This window comes from Haliotis rubra, unplaced genomic scaffold (genome assembly GCF_003918875.1).
Source record: "Haliotis rubra isolate DU_JTF1 unplaced genomic scaffold, ASM391887v1 Scf1638, whole genome shotgun sequence".
Taxonomy (NCBI): domain Eukaryota; kingdom Metazoa; phylum Mollusca; class Gastropoda; order Lepetellida; family Haliotidae; genus Haliotis; species Haliotis rubra.
This window is the reverse complement of record NW_025765601.1, coordinates 1-13,710: the sequence shown is the minus strand read 5'-3', so window position 1 is coordinate 13,710 and position 13,710 is coordinate 1. Positions and strand designations below refer to the sequence as shown.

Here is a 13,710-nt window from a genome sequence, read left to right as displayed (position 1 = left end):
ACAGTCCTTCGATGACTGATTATTTAACAACTTTAAATTATTGTTGATTTAAAACATTTCTCGTCACTATATGGCTGAAATATTGCCGATGTGACGTTAAATAATAACTCACTCACTCACTCACTCACTGACATTTGTGATCATGGGAAATGGAAATTTATGTTGTTTATTACTGATGGCGCCGAAGAAACACTGCATATGCTGAACTGAATATCTTGGATCAAGAACCGTTTAGCGGGAGTTCATTGATGGTGTCGGGGTGCCTCTCACATGACTGTAAAACTGACCTTGTGGCATTCAGACAAAATCTGAATGGACAATTGTACACACTGACATCCTCGACAGCGTTGTTATACCACGTGTTGCTCGTGCTTTTTTCTGCCAAGAACCGGTAGCAGCTCTTGGCCCGGAGAGCATCAATTCCTTACACCATGTTATGGACAGTACTGATCGGCGAATATGCCAGAGAGACCCCGATCCTGATGGAACAAGCCATCCAAGGATACATCAACGATAAATTCAAAGTCTGATGCAGTCAATCATGTAGGGGGTCATCAATGCTAGTGTAATTGAAGTAGGTTACACCAGATATTAAAATTGTGCTCGCTTATTCATACTTATATGATTTCTTAAGGATAGTGTGCCAGAATCTTAAAGATAACCTCACTTGTCAACTTTATACGACCATAGTTACCAGCACTATAAAATGAGTCAGGTTTTGTGTTCGTTTTTCTTTGATATTTGCTATTTAATTATTCTTTTGGGATCAGTTTATCTGGATAGTAAGTTAAATTAAGGCTTGGGTATGATCCTTTGTTGTGGTCAATGGTAACATAATGCTATGACAAATATGGGGTATTGAGATATTATTCTTCATGTGTATATGTGTGTAACTGCTCAACCAACAATGATTCGCTTTGACCGTATATTCATAAATATACATAGAATTATCTGTTTTCACTCAAATAAATGATCTCAGTCATTGGTTCTCAAACAACGAGTAGGACACAAAGCTACTCTGGTGATTCATATCAGAACGCTGTGAACTTGTAAACAGTTTTAAATCAATATTGTGCCTATATGTTAAATAGATAAACTATTCATACATTCATGTGATGGAAAAACTGGAAAGAGATTTGTTCAATGTACTGCAAAGGCACATTGCTCAACTTCCGGTGTGTATCAACCAATGTTGATACAAACATTATATACGCGAACTGCAAGGGGATCTGGTTTTATTTAATACATCTTGAAAATCAAAATCTTAAATATCTCATACTTAGATGTGGATGTGTTTTAAAACAGAGCATACTCATTAGCGCTATGTTCTTCTGTATGTGAATGATGCTTTTAGAGGGGCGGTGGGGTAGCCTAATGTTTAAAGCGTTGGCTCGTCACGCCGAAGACCCGGGTTCGAATCCCCACATGGGCACAATGTGTGATGCCCATTTCTGGTGCCCCCCCGCCGTGATGTTGCTGGAATATTGCTAAAAGCGGGGTAAAACTAAACTCAGTCAGTCTTAACAAACCCTTAACATCTTCTTTGTCCCTCAAATTGAACATGTTCAAAGGAACTGATTCGTTTCGCCTTGCCTGTGGTAAATACCTAGACACCTTTTACAATGTATACTTTAAAAGATGATTTTTCCTGATTAGTAATGACAAATAATAAAGTGAGTGTAAAGTCGACGGTGTATTGGCCAGGGTTCCAAGTGTCATTTAAGTGTCAGTAAAAGTACCTGGATACGTTTCTCTATTGAAAGACAGTGATAAAGTGTGTGTCTTGCATCCCCAAAGTTAATATATTCATTAGATCCAAATAAGTGAAACAGATGAACTGTTGAAGGAAAAATACTAACCAACCCCAACGTCTTTAATATTCGTAACAACTCAGATGTTTACTTTGTGAAAGAGTCACTATCAGATTGATCATATGGTGTGGAATCGTAGATACTAGGACAATAATAGGAGATACTTACCCTTGCTGCTCTGCAGGATCGTCAACAGAACCACCAAACTGAAACCCTTGTAAATCATCCTCTCCGTGGACTGTTCCCGTTTCCTGTCTGAACAAAGGATCTGAAATGTCTGCTGAGATGTCTGGTGGTGAAAATCAAATCAGCGCCAGAATGACCGACACTGATAGTGTATAGTGATAAGGCATATGTTATGAGCCCACTCTTTTTGTTGGTGGCAATACATTGACATGGCAATACATTTTAACATGTGTGTCCTCCATAGGAAAGAGTGAGTTCAATTTCATCCTTGTGATTGTTTTAACGATCCAGTCAGAATGTTAAAGCCAGATGAAACGGCAGCGTTGGAGCACATAAACAGTGAAAGTGTAAGATCCAGGCGTAACGCGTTTCTATTGTAATTTTCTTCCTCTGCCATAGTTTGTACAACACGGTGAAAGAACGTTGCAGAGAGGGGGCCATCGCCACATCTCCCCACGATATCACGTGAAAAGAGGAAACACAATGGCAAAGGGATAACATAACATGCAACGATATCATGTTGACAGACATTCCGTCGACAGAGACACTGACAAACACTGACACACACAAACACACGCAAAATTACCCGTCTTGCATGAATAAAAAATATATATGACTATGTCATTCACTTGTCTTATTCTGATCTAAGTTAGCAATATACTTCAACATGTCTGCCACCTCTAACAGGTCAGAAGAATTTTTCCCAAATGACCGTAGAATGTCCCTGTCTGCCATTCCAAACTTTTAATTTCTTCACGTATCTATGAGAGTTGCGAGTTACGAAAACGGATACTTACATGTCTCTGCTGAGATGGCTGCAATATCAGATCCAAGGCATGTGTCAGCTCATAATGCGTTCGGCATAATACCTGCTTATTATATAATATGCAGACTCTGGTCACCAGCAGTCTGTCCCCAGACGTTAGGTATTTCAATTTGTGAACGCTGATATCACCTCTCATTCAAATGTTTTAGATCTCGCATAAATAAATATGACAAATGCGTCTCGCCTCAGTGAGCTTTAATGTTGAGTAATGTATAGAAATCACGTTTAAGCACATGTTAGTTCTGAACACAATAGGTGCTTATTGCAGAATACTCATACAGTACAAATTGCATTAGTCATGTGCCGAAGGAAGGAAAACGGGACACATATAAGCAAGATTATGTTTTTGTTCGTGAACACTTTTGTGTCTTTTGCAGCTTTTTGACAGCTGGTACAAATGGTGATTTGACAGAATTCGATCCTGAAATGAACATGTTTCAAACTTTGTAATCATCGAGGAGGCCCAGTTTTCTAATGCAACACAATTTGTTGTCCAGAGTTGCATCCCTTGGCGCGCCAGGAACTAGTGAAAAACTGGTCGTGGGCTCAAGTGCCTGTTCACTGGGATTGTATATCGAGGTGTTTCAGCACCATGCCCGTGCTTGGGACCGTCCCAAAAGTGGTAAACCTATGAGATCTACATCACTGTGGGCTTTCCTCAAAGTAGATCTGATATGCAGAGGCACAATTGGAATACTCAAACACTAAAAGAGACTCAAACACTCAAGCTGTGAAGACGTTTATGAATGATGCAAAAAGAAAACACCTAATTCTAAAATCACAAAATGCTAAAAACGTACGGTGAAAATAGGAAGTACAGTAAATGTTTAGATATTTTCAATGAAACATCACTTCATCAGTTTTATGAATACATGTATCTTGAACTTTATTGAAAACATCTATATAGATATATTATATGTCCAACCAAATAGAACTTTAAAAGCAACAAGGTTATTACAAAAACAATGCAATAACTTTTAAGAGGAATTCTTAGAATTAAGTAACAACGTAAGACAAACAAATGAGATACTCAGTGTAACAAATATGAAGATATAAACATGTGAACATAGGATAAGACGATAAATGCGAAAAAGGTTTAAAGATGTCAACAGCAAATTTTAGAATCATGGGAAACAATATGTAACGAATAAAAACAAAATGAACTACACAAAAACAGTCAAATGTTTAAAATCTTCCACAATCACTCATTCGTACCCTTCCGCATTAGGGCATGTGATATAATCAAACTCCTATCAAACTCCCTCACTAACTCAACAGTCATAGTTTTGCGGGGAGCTGGTAGAAAGGTAGTTCTTGAACGATGCCACGATGCACAAGGAGTACGACAGGAACACATTCCGGATTTTGCCTAACTCTGATCTCACACGTCCACAGAATGATCTTTGGTGGATTCCGAATGGGTCATTGTGATAAACACCATCTCCAGGTCAGTTGTCTTGATGTCAGCCATGTTGGTCAAACGGAAACAGTTAGGAAGTGTTGTATGATTCCTCAGTGAAGCGGTCATACTTTTAAATCCCACTTGATTATGTCCAATTTTACTGATTTAAACTAAATAATTACAAGTACAAAGTGAATAAAAATGAATGAAAAATATTAAACGGGTGTCACTAAAATTATAAACAACCTTACTCCAACAACAATTGCAATAGTAAACAATATGTTTTATGAGAAATAAGAAAAATAACATGGCGCATGAAATACATAGAAGCTACAACAACAACAAAATTGTTAAATCTCTACACCGGTTAAATCTCTACAAATGGATCACTAAAACATAGTGATGACACCAGATATTTACAAACAGGGTAAGGAGTTTCTGTGTACGGGTATCACCCATTTCATAAACAATTTGGACAAAACATTATGTTTGTTTAATAAAGATAACTGACACTCGGTGAACGCCTCGACTCTCTATTACAACATCCTTTAATAAAAATATCTGCATACTGGCACAAGTACCAACTGAAGATAAATTCCGGAAACACTTAAATCATTTGAAAACTGATCATATAAGAACAACAATATATATTCCACACGTTTCACGTCCTCGCTACGACACCAACCTTATCTTTGTACATGCACTCAAGACATCAAATTTCTTTGTGAATTGTTACATACAGTATTTTTCAAACCCTGAGTTTTCGTATGACGCCTTATTTCAGGGAACTAAAACAAAACGCACACAGATCAGTATATGCATCATTGTGTTTAGCCGAAGTGTTGAGAGGTAACTCGGTTTTTTACAAAATGACAAACTAATGTTTACGCTACTCTGTCGGTTCATGCTCGAATTTGAACTTTCGAACTATTTCCCGCCTTCGAAATCCTCATAAGCGGCAGTACTGTCGACGATGTTGATGTCGCTTGGTGTTACTTTGAATCCGGGCCCTGTGTACGTGCCTTCACCTGCTGCACCTCCAGCAGCTCTGTCTGGCACCGCGTAGATGGCCATAGAGTTTGAGGGAGCATCAGCACCTTGTTCTCCTGCTCTCGTAACTGGCATCTTCTTCTTTCGGCTACAGGAATGTAGAAAACCACATAAACCTACATGAAGTTGGTTAAACAGTTAGAACATTTTGGAACTTCCATCCACCTTAAAATGCATTCAAACAGCGAAAAATCGTAGTTAGCAAAGCCTAAGATCTTCATTGCTTAATGACTCCTGAGCAAGAAATAAAAACTATACTGACATGTTACTGAAGCTTTACCTTATGCATGTAGACGTTTTACACAAAGGAAAATCCTATATGGTAGACTGACTAAAGAGATTCTCACTCTAACACCCGTCAGGCCACAACTTCTACCGTCATAGGACTACATGTCTACTGTCTGGGTGTAATCCACAATCAGTTAAGAATGTTACTTAGACAAGGTGTGATAAGTATTTCCACGAATAGTCCTTGACCTTTATTGTTTTTCAGGGGCAGTTTACATCCTAAAGACATCCTGTTTGTCAAAGTAGCCGACAAACATGATGATCTGATGGTTACAGTGTCCTGACTGTTTGCATATGCTTTCTCATACTCTCAACCACCATGTCTCTATATCAACATATTCAAGAACTAAGAATCATTTGAGAAATATACTTGAGTTACTAAACCCTTACCTGCAGAACACCTTTGCTAGTAAAGCGAGGAGGAGAACCAAGATAACTATCCCACAGATCACACCCACGATCACTGTAGCATTGTCAGAACTGCCAGCTGAAATGAATGTTTTTGTTTTAGAAAAAAATTGTACTTTTTCCTGAAATGGTGATACATTAGGAAATGTTTATGTACGAAGGACTCTGATATTTCCGTACAATTCCCACAGTCGAGAAAAGAGAGAAACACTCACCTTGGATGGAACCACTTGTATTTAACTTGACACCGCTTCCATCTGGTATCGAGGTCTCTGGAACGATTTAGTGTAGCCATTCAGTATGTATATTGTCTTGGAAGTAAAGTCAGCCCTACATATAGTAAAACACGCAGAAGATATGTCCTGTTTTGTTAAACGCCGATCTGAACAATATCTAAATATTCAGTATTTCCCGACCTGAGACAAATATCATCAATTGGCACAATGTTCGTATTACTACTAGTTGGGATGTACTAATATTTTAGTGTAAACTCCTTTCCTTAGGAAAAAAATGTTAAAGTTTTCGTAACATTAAAAGTACAAGTCTGACACAGTCATTTGAGGTTTTGGACACACTAATTCAACTCTCTATGACTCAATGTGTTGCTTTCTGTCTTACATTGACTTTTGATAAACGTCTTTAAATTAACTTTTAATGGAGCTGGACAGAACTGCACACCCAAACCTTGTGCAACCGTTTCACCGAGCAATCGTAAACAGATTAGCAGTCAGTAAATAGAGCACACAAACCAGGTATTGGATGTAAGAGCAAATATCAATTGGATCATTATTACATATTAAGAAAGTTTGGTTTGTGTGGAACTGTTGCTCATCGCTGCAATCAGCCATATGCCAGATACACCACGGCAACCTGTAGATAATCATGGAGCAGACAAACCAGTGACTTGATAAAGGAGCATCGATCTGCGCCGTTCGGATAGTTTGAGAATGAACCAAGTCACATTTCCTGACTTCACGATTACAGTTCTGTCAACATATATTTTGGTTTTTGTTTATTTAATTACGATCGCAGCAACATTCCAGCTACATGATGGCGACATTTACATCATGTAATCTCAACCAAACAAACCAGTGGTTGATATTATGAGCAACTGTACATTAGGTATTGGAGACCAGGAATCCCCACATGGCATTGGAAATATTGCGACTGTTTTTATTGTTAGATTCTGTTAGCATTTGCTTTATATAGCTATAAGGGTAAGCACAGACATATTGGATAGATGGTTATACTAGTAGTCCTTAAGTGGGGGATTTAAGGATTAACTTTCAAAACAGATACTCATTAGTGGAATGTAGGATTTCAATCTCTTCATATATTACCTACGAGGATAACTCACTCACTCACTTTTACAATACGAGGGCAAAAATATTGGGCATTTTTCATACGATGCCCTAGAGGAAAATATCACTTTACGAGGAAGTGTTCCATGTCAAGACTCGATATCAAAGGGAACTACTTTTTGCATTCATGAAATTTTACAATGCTTCACAACGTTCATTGACAGATTGGCATTTAGGAGATAGCGTCACCTCGAGATTCGCTTGCAATATTATTGTTATTAAACAATTAAAATTCATTAAATTTTCACTTACATTTCTTTACTTTTCTGGGCTTATTCATAGGGGTGTAATAAACATTAACTTCAACCACGTTAGGAGAAACAACTGGTCGGTAAACACATGTGACGTGAACCAGACCATGCTGTCAATTGAAAAGTTGCACCAGTTCCAGCCTCCCAATAAAGTTGACACACTTTGACAGTCATTAGGTACATTCAACTCATTCACTGAGAATGTGCTTATTCTGTTTGACATTGTGTTTGACATTAATTGGTGCTCATAAGACTCACGTTCACTGCCCTTTTCCTATTTGAATATCCAACTTGCCCCTGGCAGTCTGACTGGTCTTGTGTTAACTTTGCGCTACGTTCTAAAGTTGCTATTTTAAACAACATCCTTGTTAATGGAAGATTAACCGTTGTGAATTACATATTTACCACTGAAATATATATTTAGGTTCTTACTTAAACTCAAGGTTGTCAAATAACTGTGTATCGCGTACGGTAACTGTGGGTTAGTGGTGCTACAGATGATGCATCCTTACATAAGCACTTCGTTTCATGTTTAAATGATACATATTTCTTCGGTAATAAACAGACTATCTTATTTGTGTCCATGTCCCACTATGTTTACGACACCCGTGCCTGTATGTCGGTATTTAATACCAACATTTGGGTACTCATGCCGTAAACATAGTATCACATGGACACTCACATAATATCGTCTATGTACAGCAATAGACCAACCTGTATCAGAATATGTCCAAAAACTGTATCCTCCGTTGTATATGGCGGCATCGTATCCAAGGATAGAAAGGTAGAATTAGAACGGATGGTTACTGTTGTGTATCCTCCACCTCTCAATGTTCCCACTTTGTATCTTGAACCTGACACATTCTTCCATGTGACCGGAGGGATGAAGACTGTTGTGTGGTGGGTTTGTTGAACGTCCACGTTGTTTTCTTGGTCTGTCAATATCTGCACGGTACCCAGGAGTTGTAGTGTTGTTAACGTGGAGTATAGGCTTACGGGGGGCACAACAACAAATGCAACAGAATAGTAATTCCTTCCAAAAGTACACAGGGTGGCCATAACTGGCCTTGTGGTGTTGAAGTAGAACGTTTCACGATTCCCACATTGTTTACGGTACACTCCATCTTCACCAACTGATATGGAAGAACCGTTATTAAACATGATGCTCGTGTCACTGTGGTCAGTAACAACTTGAAGCTGGTATGGCAGTGCACTCACATATGAGCGGTCACGGTCATAAGGGTCCTGGATAGCGAGAATATACTCATGCCCATAATGTTTCACAGGAAGTAATTGCTCGAAAGTAGAGAAGTGTCCTCTGCGCACATCGTATGTTCCACTATAGACAGCTATTGTCTCCGTAGCATTAACGATGGTTCTGGTCATATCAGATGAACTGTTTAAGGAGAACGTCTGATACCTATCTAATCTGATGCTGAGAGCGTCCCGGTCGATGTACGTCTTGTTATCATAGGTGGCGTTGCCGTCCAGTCTGAAGAAGATGTCAATATCCGCCTCCTTGCTGTGTGTGGCTATCACCAAGACGGATATGTAAGATCTTGTGTCCCGGTGAATGTAGTCAGCAGGAGGAAGACAGGAAGACATGATGTACTTCGTGGCTAGTGCCGACACAGGAAGGGGAGAGAATAGTGTGTAAGAGTTCATCCCCCCTTTGATCTGAATAGTATCATCTCTGACAAACACCAGCACAAGAATTAATCTGTTATCTTTATGGACTATTGGGTAAAAATAATCTGTCTTGAAAGAATTGGAGCACCGAGACCAGACTCGCCCAGAGTGTGGATCCTGTATCTGCCACTGGCCTCCTCTCTCCCCAGCACTGGCAAGTATCCAAGGAAACAAATTGTTGTTGCTCCCGTTGTACCCAGCTAGTGGCATCAAGTAACTTTGTCCTGTAACGCATAGTACATATTTATGTATTTGGTAACCCGATGATTAGTGAGTTAAGGTGAGATATATATTATCTGACACAGGTGTCTGCTTTAAAATGATTGAGTCCATTAATTCAAAGTAAAACTAACAAAAAGGTAATATCCACATAGAGCATGTCCTTGACATGTCGACCATGATTTCAACGCATGCATAAATCATGGAAGCCATTTATCAAAATTAAAATTACAGTGAATGGCATGTAACCATTTGGAATCAAGGAGTTGAATGAATGCCAGCTGAAATGAATGTTTTTGTCTTAGAAAAAGATTGTACTTTTCCCTGAAATGGTGATACATTAGGAAATGTTTATGTACGAAGGACTCTGATATTTCTGTACAATTCCCACAGTCGAGAAAAAGAGAGAAACACTCACCTTGGATGGAACCACCTGTATTTAACTTGACACCGCTTCCATCTGGTGTCGAGGTCTCTGGAACGATTTAGTGTAGCCATTCAGTATGTATATTGTCTTGGAAGTAAAGTCAGCCCTACATATAGTAAAACACGCAGAAGATATGTCCTGTTTTGTTAAACGCCGATCTGAACAATATCTAAATATTCAGTATTTCCCGACCTGAGACAAACATCATCAATTGGCACAATGTTTGTATTACTACTAGTTGGGATGTACTAATATTTTAGTGTAAACTCCTTTCCTTATGAAAAAAATGTTAAAGTTTTCGTAACATTAAAAGTACAAGTCTGACACAGTCATTTGAGGTTTTGGACACACTAATTCAACTCTATGACTCAATGTGTTGCTTTCTGTCTGACATTGACTTTTGATAAACGTCTTTAAATTAACTTTTAATGGAGCTGGACAGAACTGCACAATCAAACCTTGTGCAACCGTTTCACCGAGCAATCGTAAACAGATTAGCAGTCAGTAAATAGAGTACACAAACCAGTGATTGGATGTAAGAGCAAATATTAATTTGATCATTATTACATATTAAGAAAGTTTGGTTTGTGTGGAACTGTTGCTCATCGCTGCAATCAGCCATATGCCAGATACACCACGGCAACCTGTAGATAATCATGGAGCAGACAAACCACTGACTTGATAAAGGAGCATCGATCTACGCCGTTCGGATAGTTTGAGAATGAACCAAGTCACATTTCCTGACTTCACGATCACAGTTTAGTCAACATATATTTTGGTTTTCGTTTATTTATTGACGATCGCAGCAACATTCCAGCTACATGATGGCGACCTGGACATCATGTAATCTCAACCAGACAAACCAGTGGTTGATATTATGAGCAACTGTACATTAGGTATTGGAGACCAGGAATCCCCACATGGCATTGGAAATATTGCGACTGTTTTTATTGTTAGATTCTGTTTAACATTTGCTTTATATAGCTATAGGGGTAAGCACAGACATATTGGATAGATGGTTATACTAGTAGTCCTTAAGTGGGGGATTTAAGGATTTACTTTCAAAACAGATACTCATTAGTGGAATGTAGGATTTCAATCTCTTCATATATTACCTACGAGGATAACTCACTCACTCACTATTACAATACGAGGGCAAAAATATTGGGCATTTTTCATACGATGCCCTAGAGGAAAATATCACTTTACGAGGAAGTGTTCCATGTCAAGACTCGATATCATAGGGAACTACTTTTTCATTCATGAAATTTTACAATGCTTCACAACGTTCATTGACAGATTGGCATTTAGGAGATAGCGTCACTTTGAGATTCACTTACAATATTATTGTTATTAAACAATTAAAATTCATTAAATTTTTCACTTACATTTCTTTACTTTTCTGGGCCTATTCATAGGGGGTGTAATGAACATTAACTTCAACCACGTTGGGAGAAACAACTGGTCGGTAAACACATGTGACGTGAACCAGACCATGCTGTCAATTGAAAAGTTGCGTCAGTTCCAGCCTCCCAATAAAGTTGACACACTTTGACAGTCATTAGGTACATTCAACTCATTCACTGAGAATGTGCTTATTCTGTTTGACATTGTGTTTGACATTTATCGGTGCTCATAAGACTCACGTTCACTGCCCTTTTCCTATTTGAATATTCCAACTTGCCCCTGGCAGTCTGACTGGTCTTGTGTTAACTTTGCGCTACGTTCTAAAGTTGCTATTTTAAACAACATCCTTGTTAATGGAAGATTAACCGTTGTGAATTACATATTTACCACTGAAATATATATTTAGGTTCTTATTTAAACTCAAGGTTGTCAAATAACTGTGTATCGCGTACGGTAACTGTGGGTTAGTGGTGCTACAGATGATGCATCCTTATATAAGCACTTCGTTTCATGTTTAAATGATACATATTTCTTCGGTAATAAACAGACTATCTTATTCGTGTTGATGTCATGCTATGTTTACGACACCCGTGCCTGTATGTCAGTATTTAATACCAACATTTGGGTACTCGTGCCGTAAACATAGTATGACATGGACACTCACATAATATCCTCTATGTACAGCAATAGACCAACCTGTATCAGAATATGTCCAAAAACTGTATCCTCCGTTGTATATGGCGGCATAGTATGCAAGGATAGCAAAGGTAGAATTAGAATGGATGGTTACTGTTGTGAATTCTCCACCTCTCAATGTTCCCACTTTGTATCTTGTACCTGACACATTCTTCCATGTGACCGGAGGGCTGAAGACTGTAGAGACAGTGTCATGGGCTTGTTGAACGTCCACGTTGTTGTTGTCTGTCAATATCTGCACGGAACCTAGGTGTTGTAGTGTTGTTAACGTGGAGTATAGGCTTACGGGGGGCACTACAACAAATGCAACAGTATAGTAATTCCTTCCAAAAGTACACAGGGTGGCCATAACTGGCCTTGTGGTGTTGAAGTAGAACGTTTCACGATTCCCACATTGTTTACGGTACACTCTATCTTCACCAACTGATATGGAAGAACCGTTATTAAACATGATGCTCGTGTCACTGTGGTCAGTAACAACTTGAAGCTGGTATGGCAGTGCACTCACATATGAGCGGTCACGGTCATAAGGGTCCTGGATAGCGAGAATATACTCATGTCCATAATGTTTCACAGGAAGTAATTGCTCGAAAGTAGAGAAGTGTCCTCTGCGCACATCGTATGTTCCGCTATAGACAGCTATTGTCTCCGTAGCATTAACGATGGTTCTGGTCATATCAGATGAACTGTTTAAGGAGAACGTCTGATACCTATCTAATCTGATGCTGAGAGCGTCCCGGTCGATGTACGTCTTGTTATCATAGGTGACGTTGCCGTCCAGTCTGAAGAAGATGTCAATATCCGCCTCCTTGCTGTGTGTGGCTATCACCAAGACGGTTATGTAAGATCTTGTGTCCCGGTGAATGTAGTCAGCAGGAGGAAGACAGGAAAGACATGATGTACTTCGTGGCTAGTGCCGACACAGGAAGGGGAGAGAATAGTGTGTAAAGAGTTCATTCCCCTTTGATCTGAATAGTATCATCTCTGACAAACACCAGCACAAGAATTAATCTGTTATCTTTATGGACTATTGGGTAAAAAATAATCTGTCTTGAAAGGATTGGAGCACCGAGACCAGACTCGCCCAGAGTGTGGATCCTGTATCTGCCACTGGCCTCCTGTCTCCCCAGCACTGGCAAGTATCCAAGGAAACAAATTGTTGTCGCTCCCGTTGTACCCAGCTAGTGGCATCAAGTAACTTTGACCTGTAACGCATAGTACATATTTATGTATTTGGTAACCCGATGATTAGTGAGTTAAGGTGAGATATATATTATCTGACACAGGTGTCTGCTTTAAAATGATTGAGTCCATTAATTCAAAGTAAAACTAACAAAAAGGTAATATCCACATAGAGCATGTCCTTGACATGTCGACCATGATTTCAACGCATGCATAAATCATGGAAGCCATTTATCAAAATTAATATTACAGTGAATGGCATGTAACCATTTGGAATCAAGGAGTTGAATGAATGAAAGTATTTCAGTAATAACCTGGCATGTGAGCATATTGGTGGAAAGATCAGAAGTGATACAGGTTTTAAAATTATTAAGGTTTTGGTCTTATTTAATCCATGAGCAGATATATGGTACTGGACAAAGATGAGTGATAACCAAACTGCATCTACTTCGCACAGCTGTGCTTCAGACAACTGGATCACCCATCAAAACATTATTCACATGTATT

At 38.9% G+C, this 13,710-nt stretch overlaps 1 protein-coding gene across 1 annotated transcript in view; it reads right to left on the bottom strand.

Annotated features, from left to right (window-relative positions):
- Nucleotides 1–12,931, bottom strand: part of LOC124271821 — a gene marked incomplete at its 5' end in the record, with an annotated part of 50,911 nt that extends 37,980 nt beyond the window's left edge. Inside the window, 5 exons of the mRNA XM_046706970.1 lie at nt 1,980–2,066; nt 5,191–5,363; nt 5,954–6,050; nt 9,910–9,966; nt 12,022–12,931. Coding sequence (XP_046562926.1) covers nt 1,980–2,066; nt 5,191–5,363; nt 5,954–6,050; nt 9,910–9,966; nt 12,022–12,931 — 1,324 coding nt within the window. The remainder of the gene's footprint in view (nt 1–1,979; nt 2,067–5,190; nt 5,364–5,953; nt 6,051–9,909; nt 9,967–12,021) is intronic.
- Nucleotides 12,932–13,710: the final 779 nt, after the last annotated feature.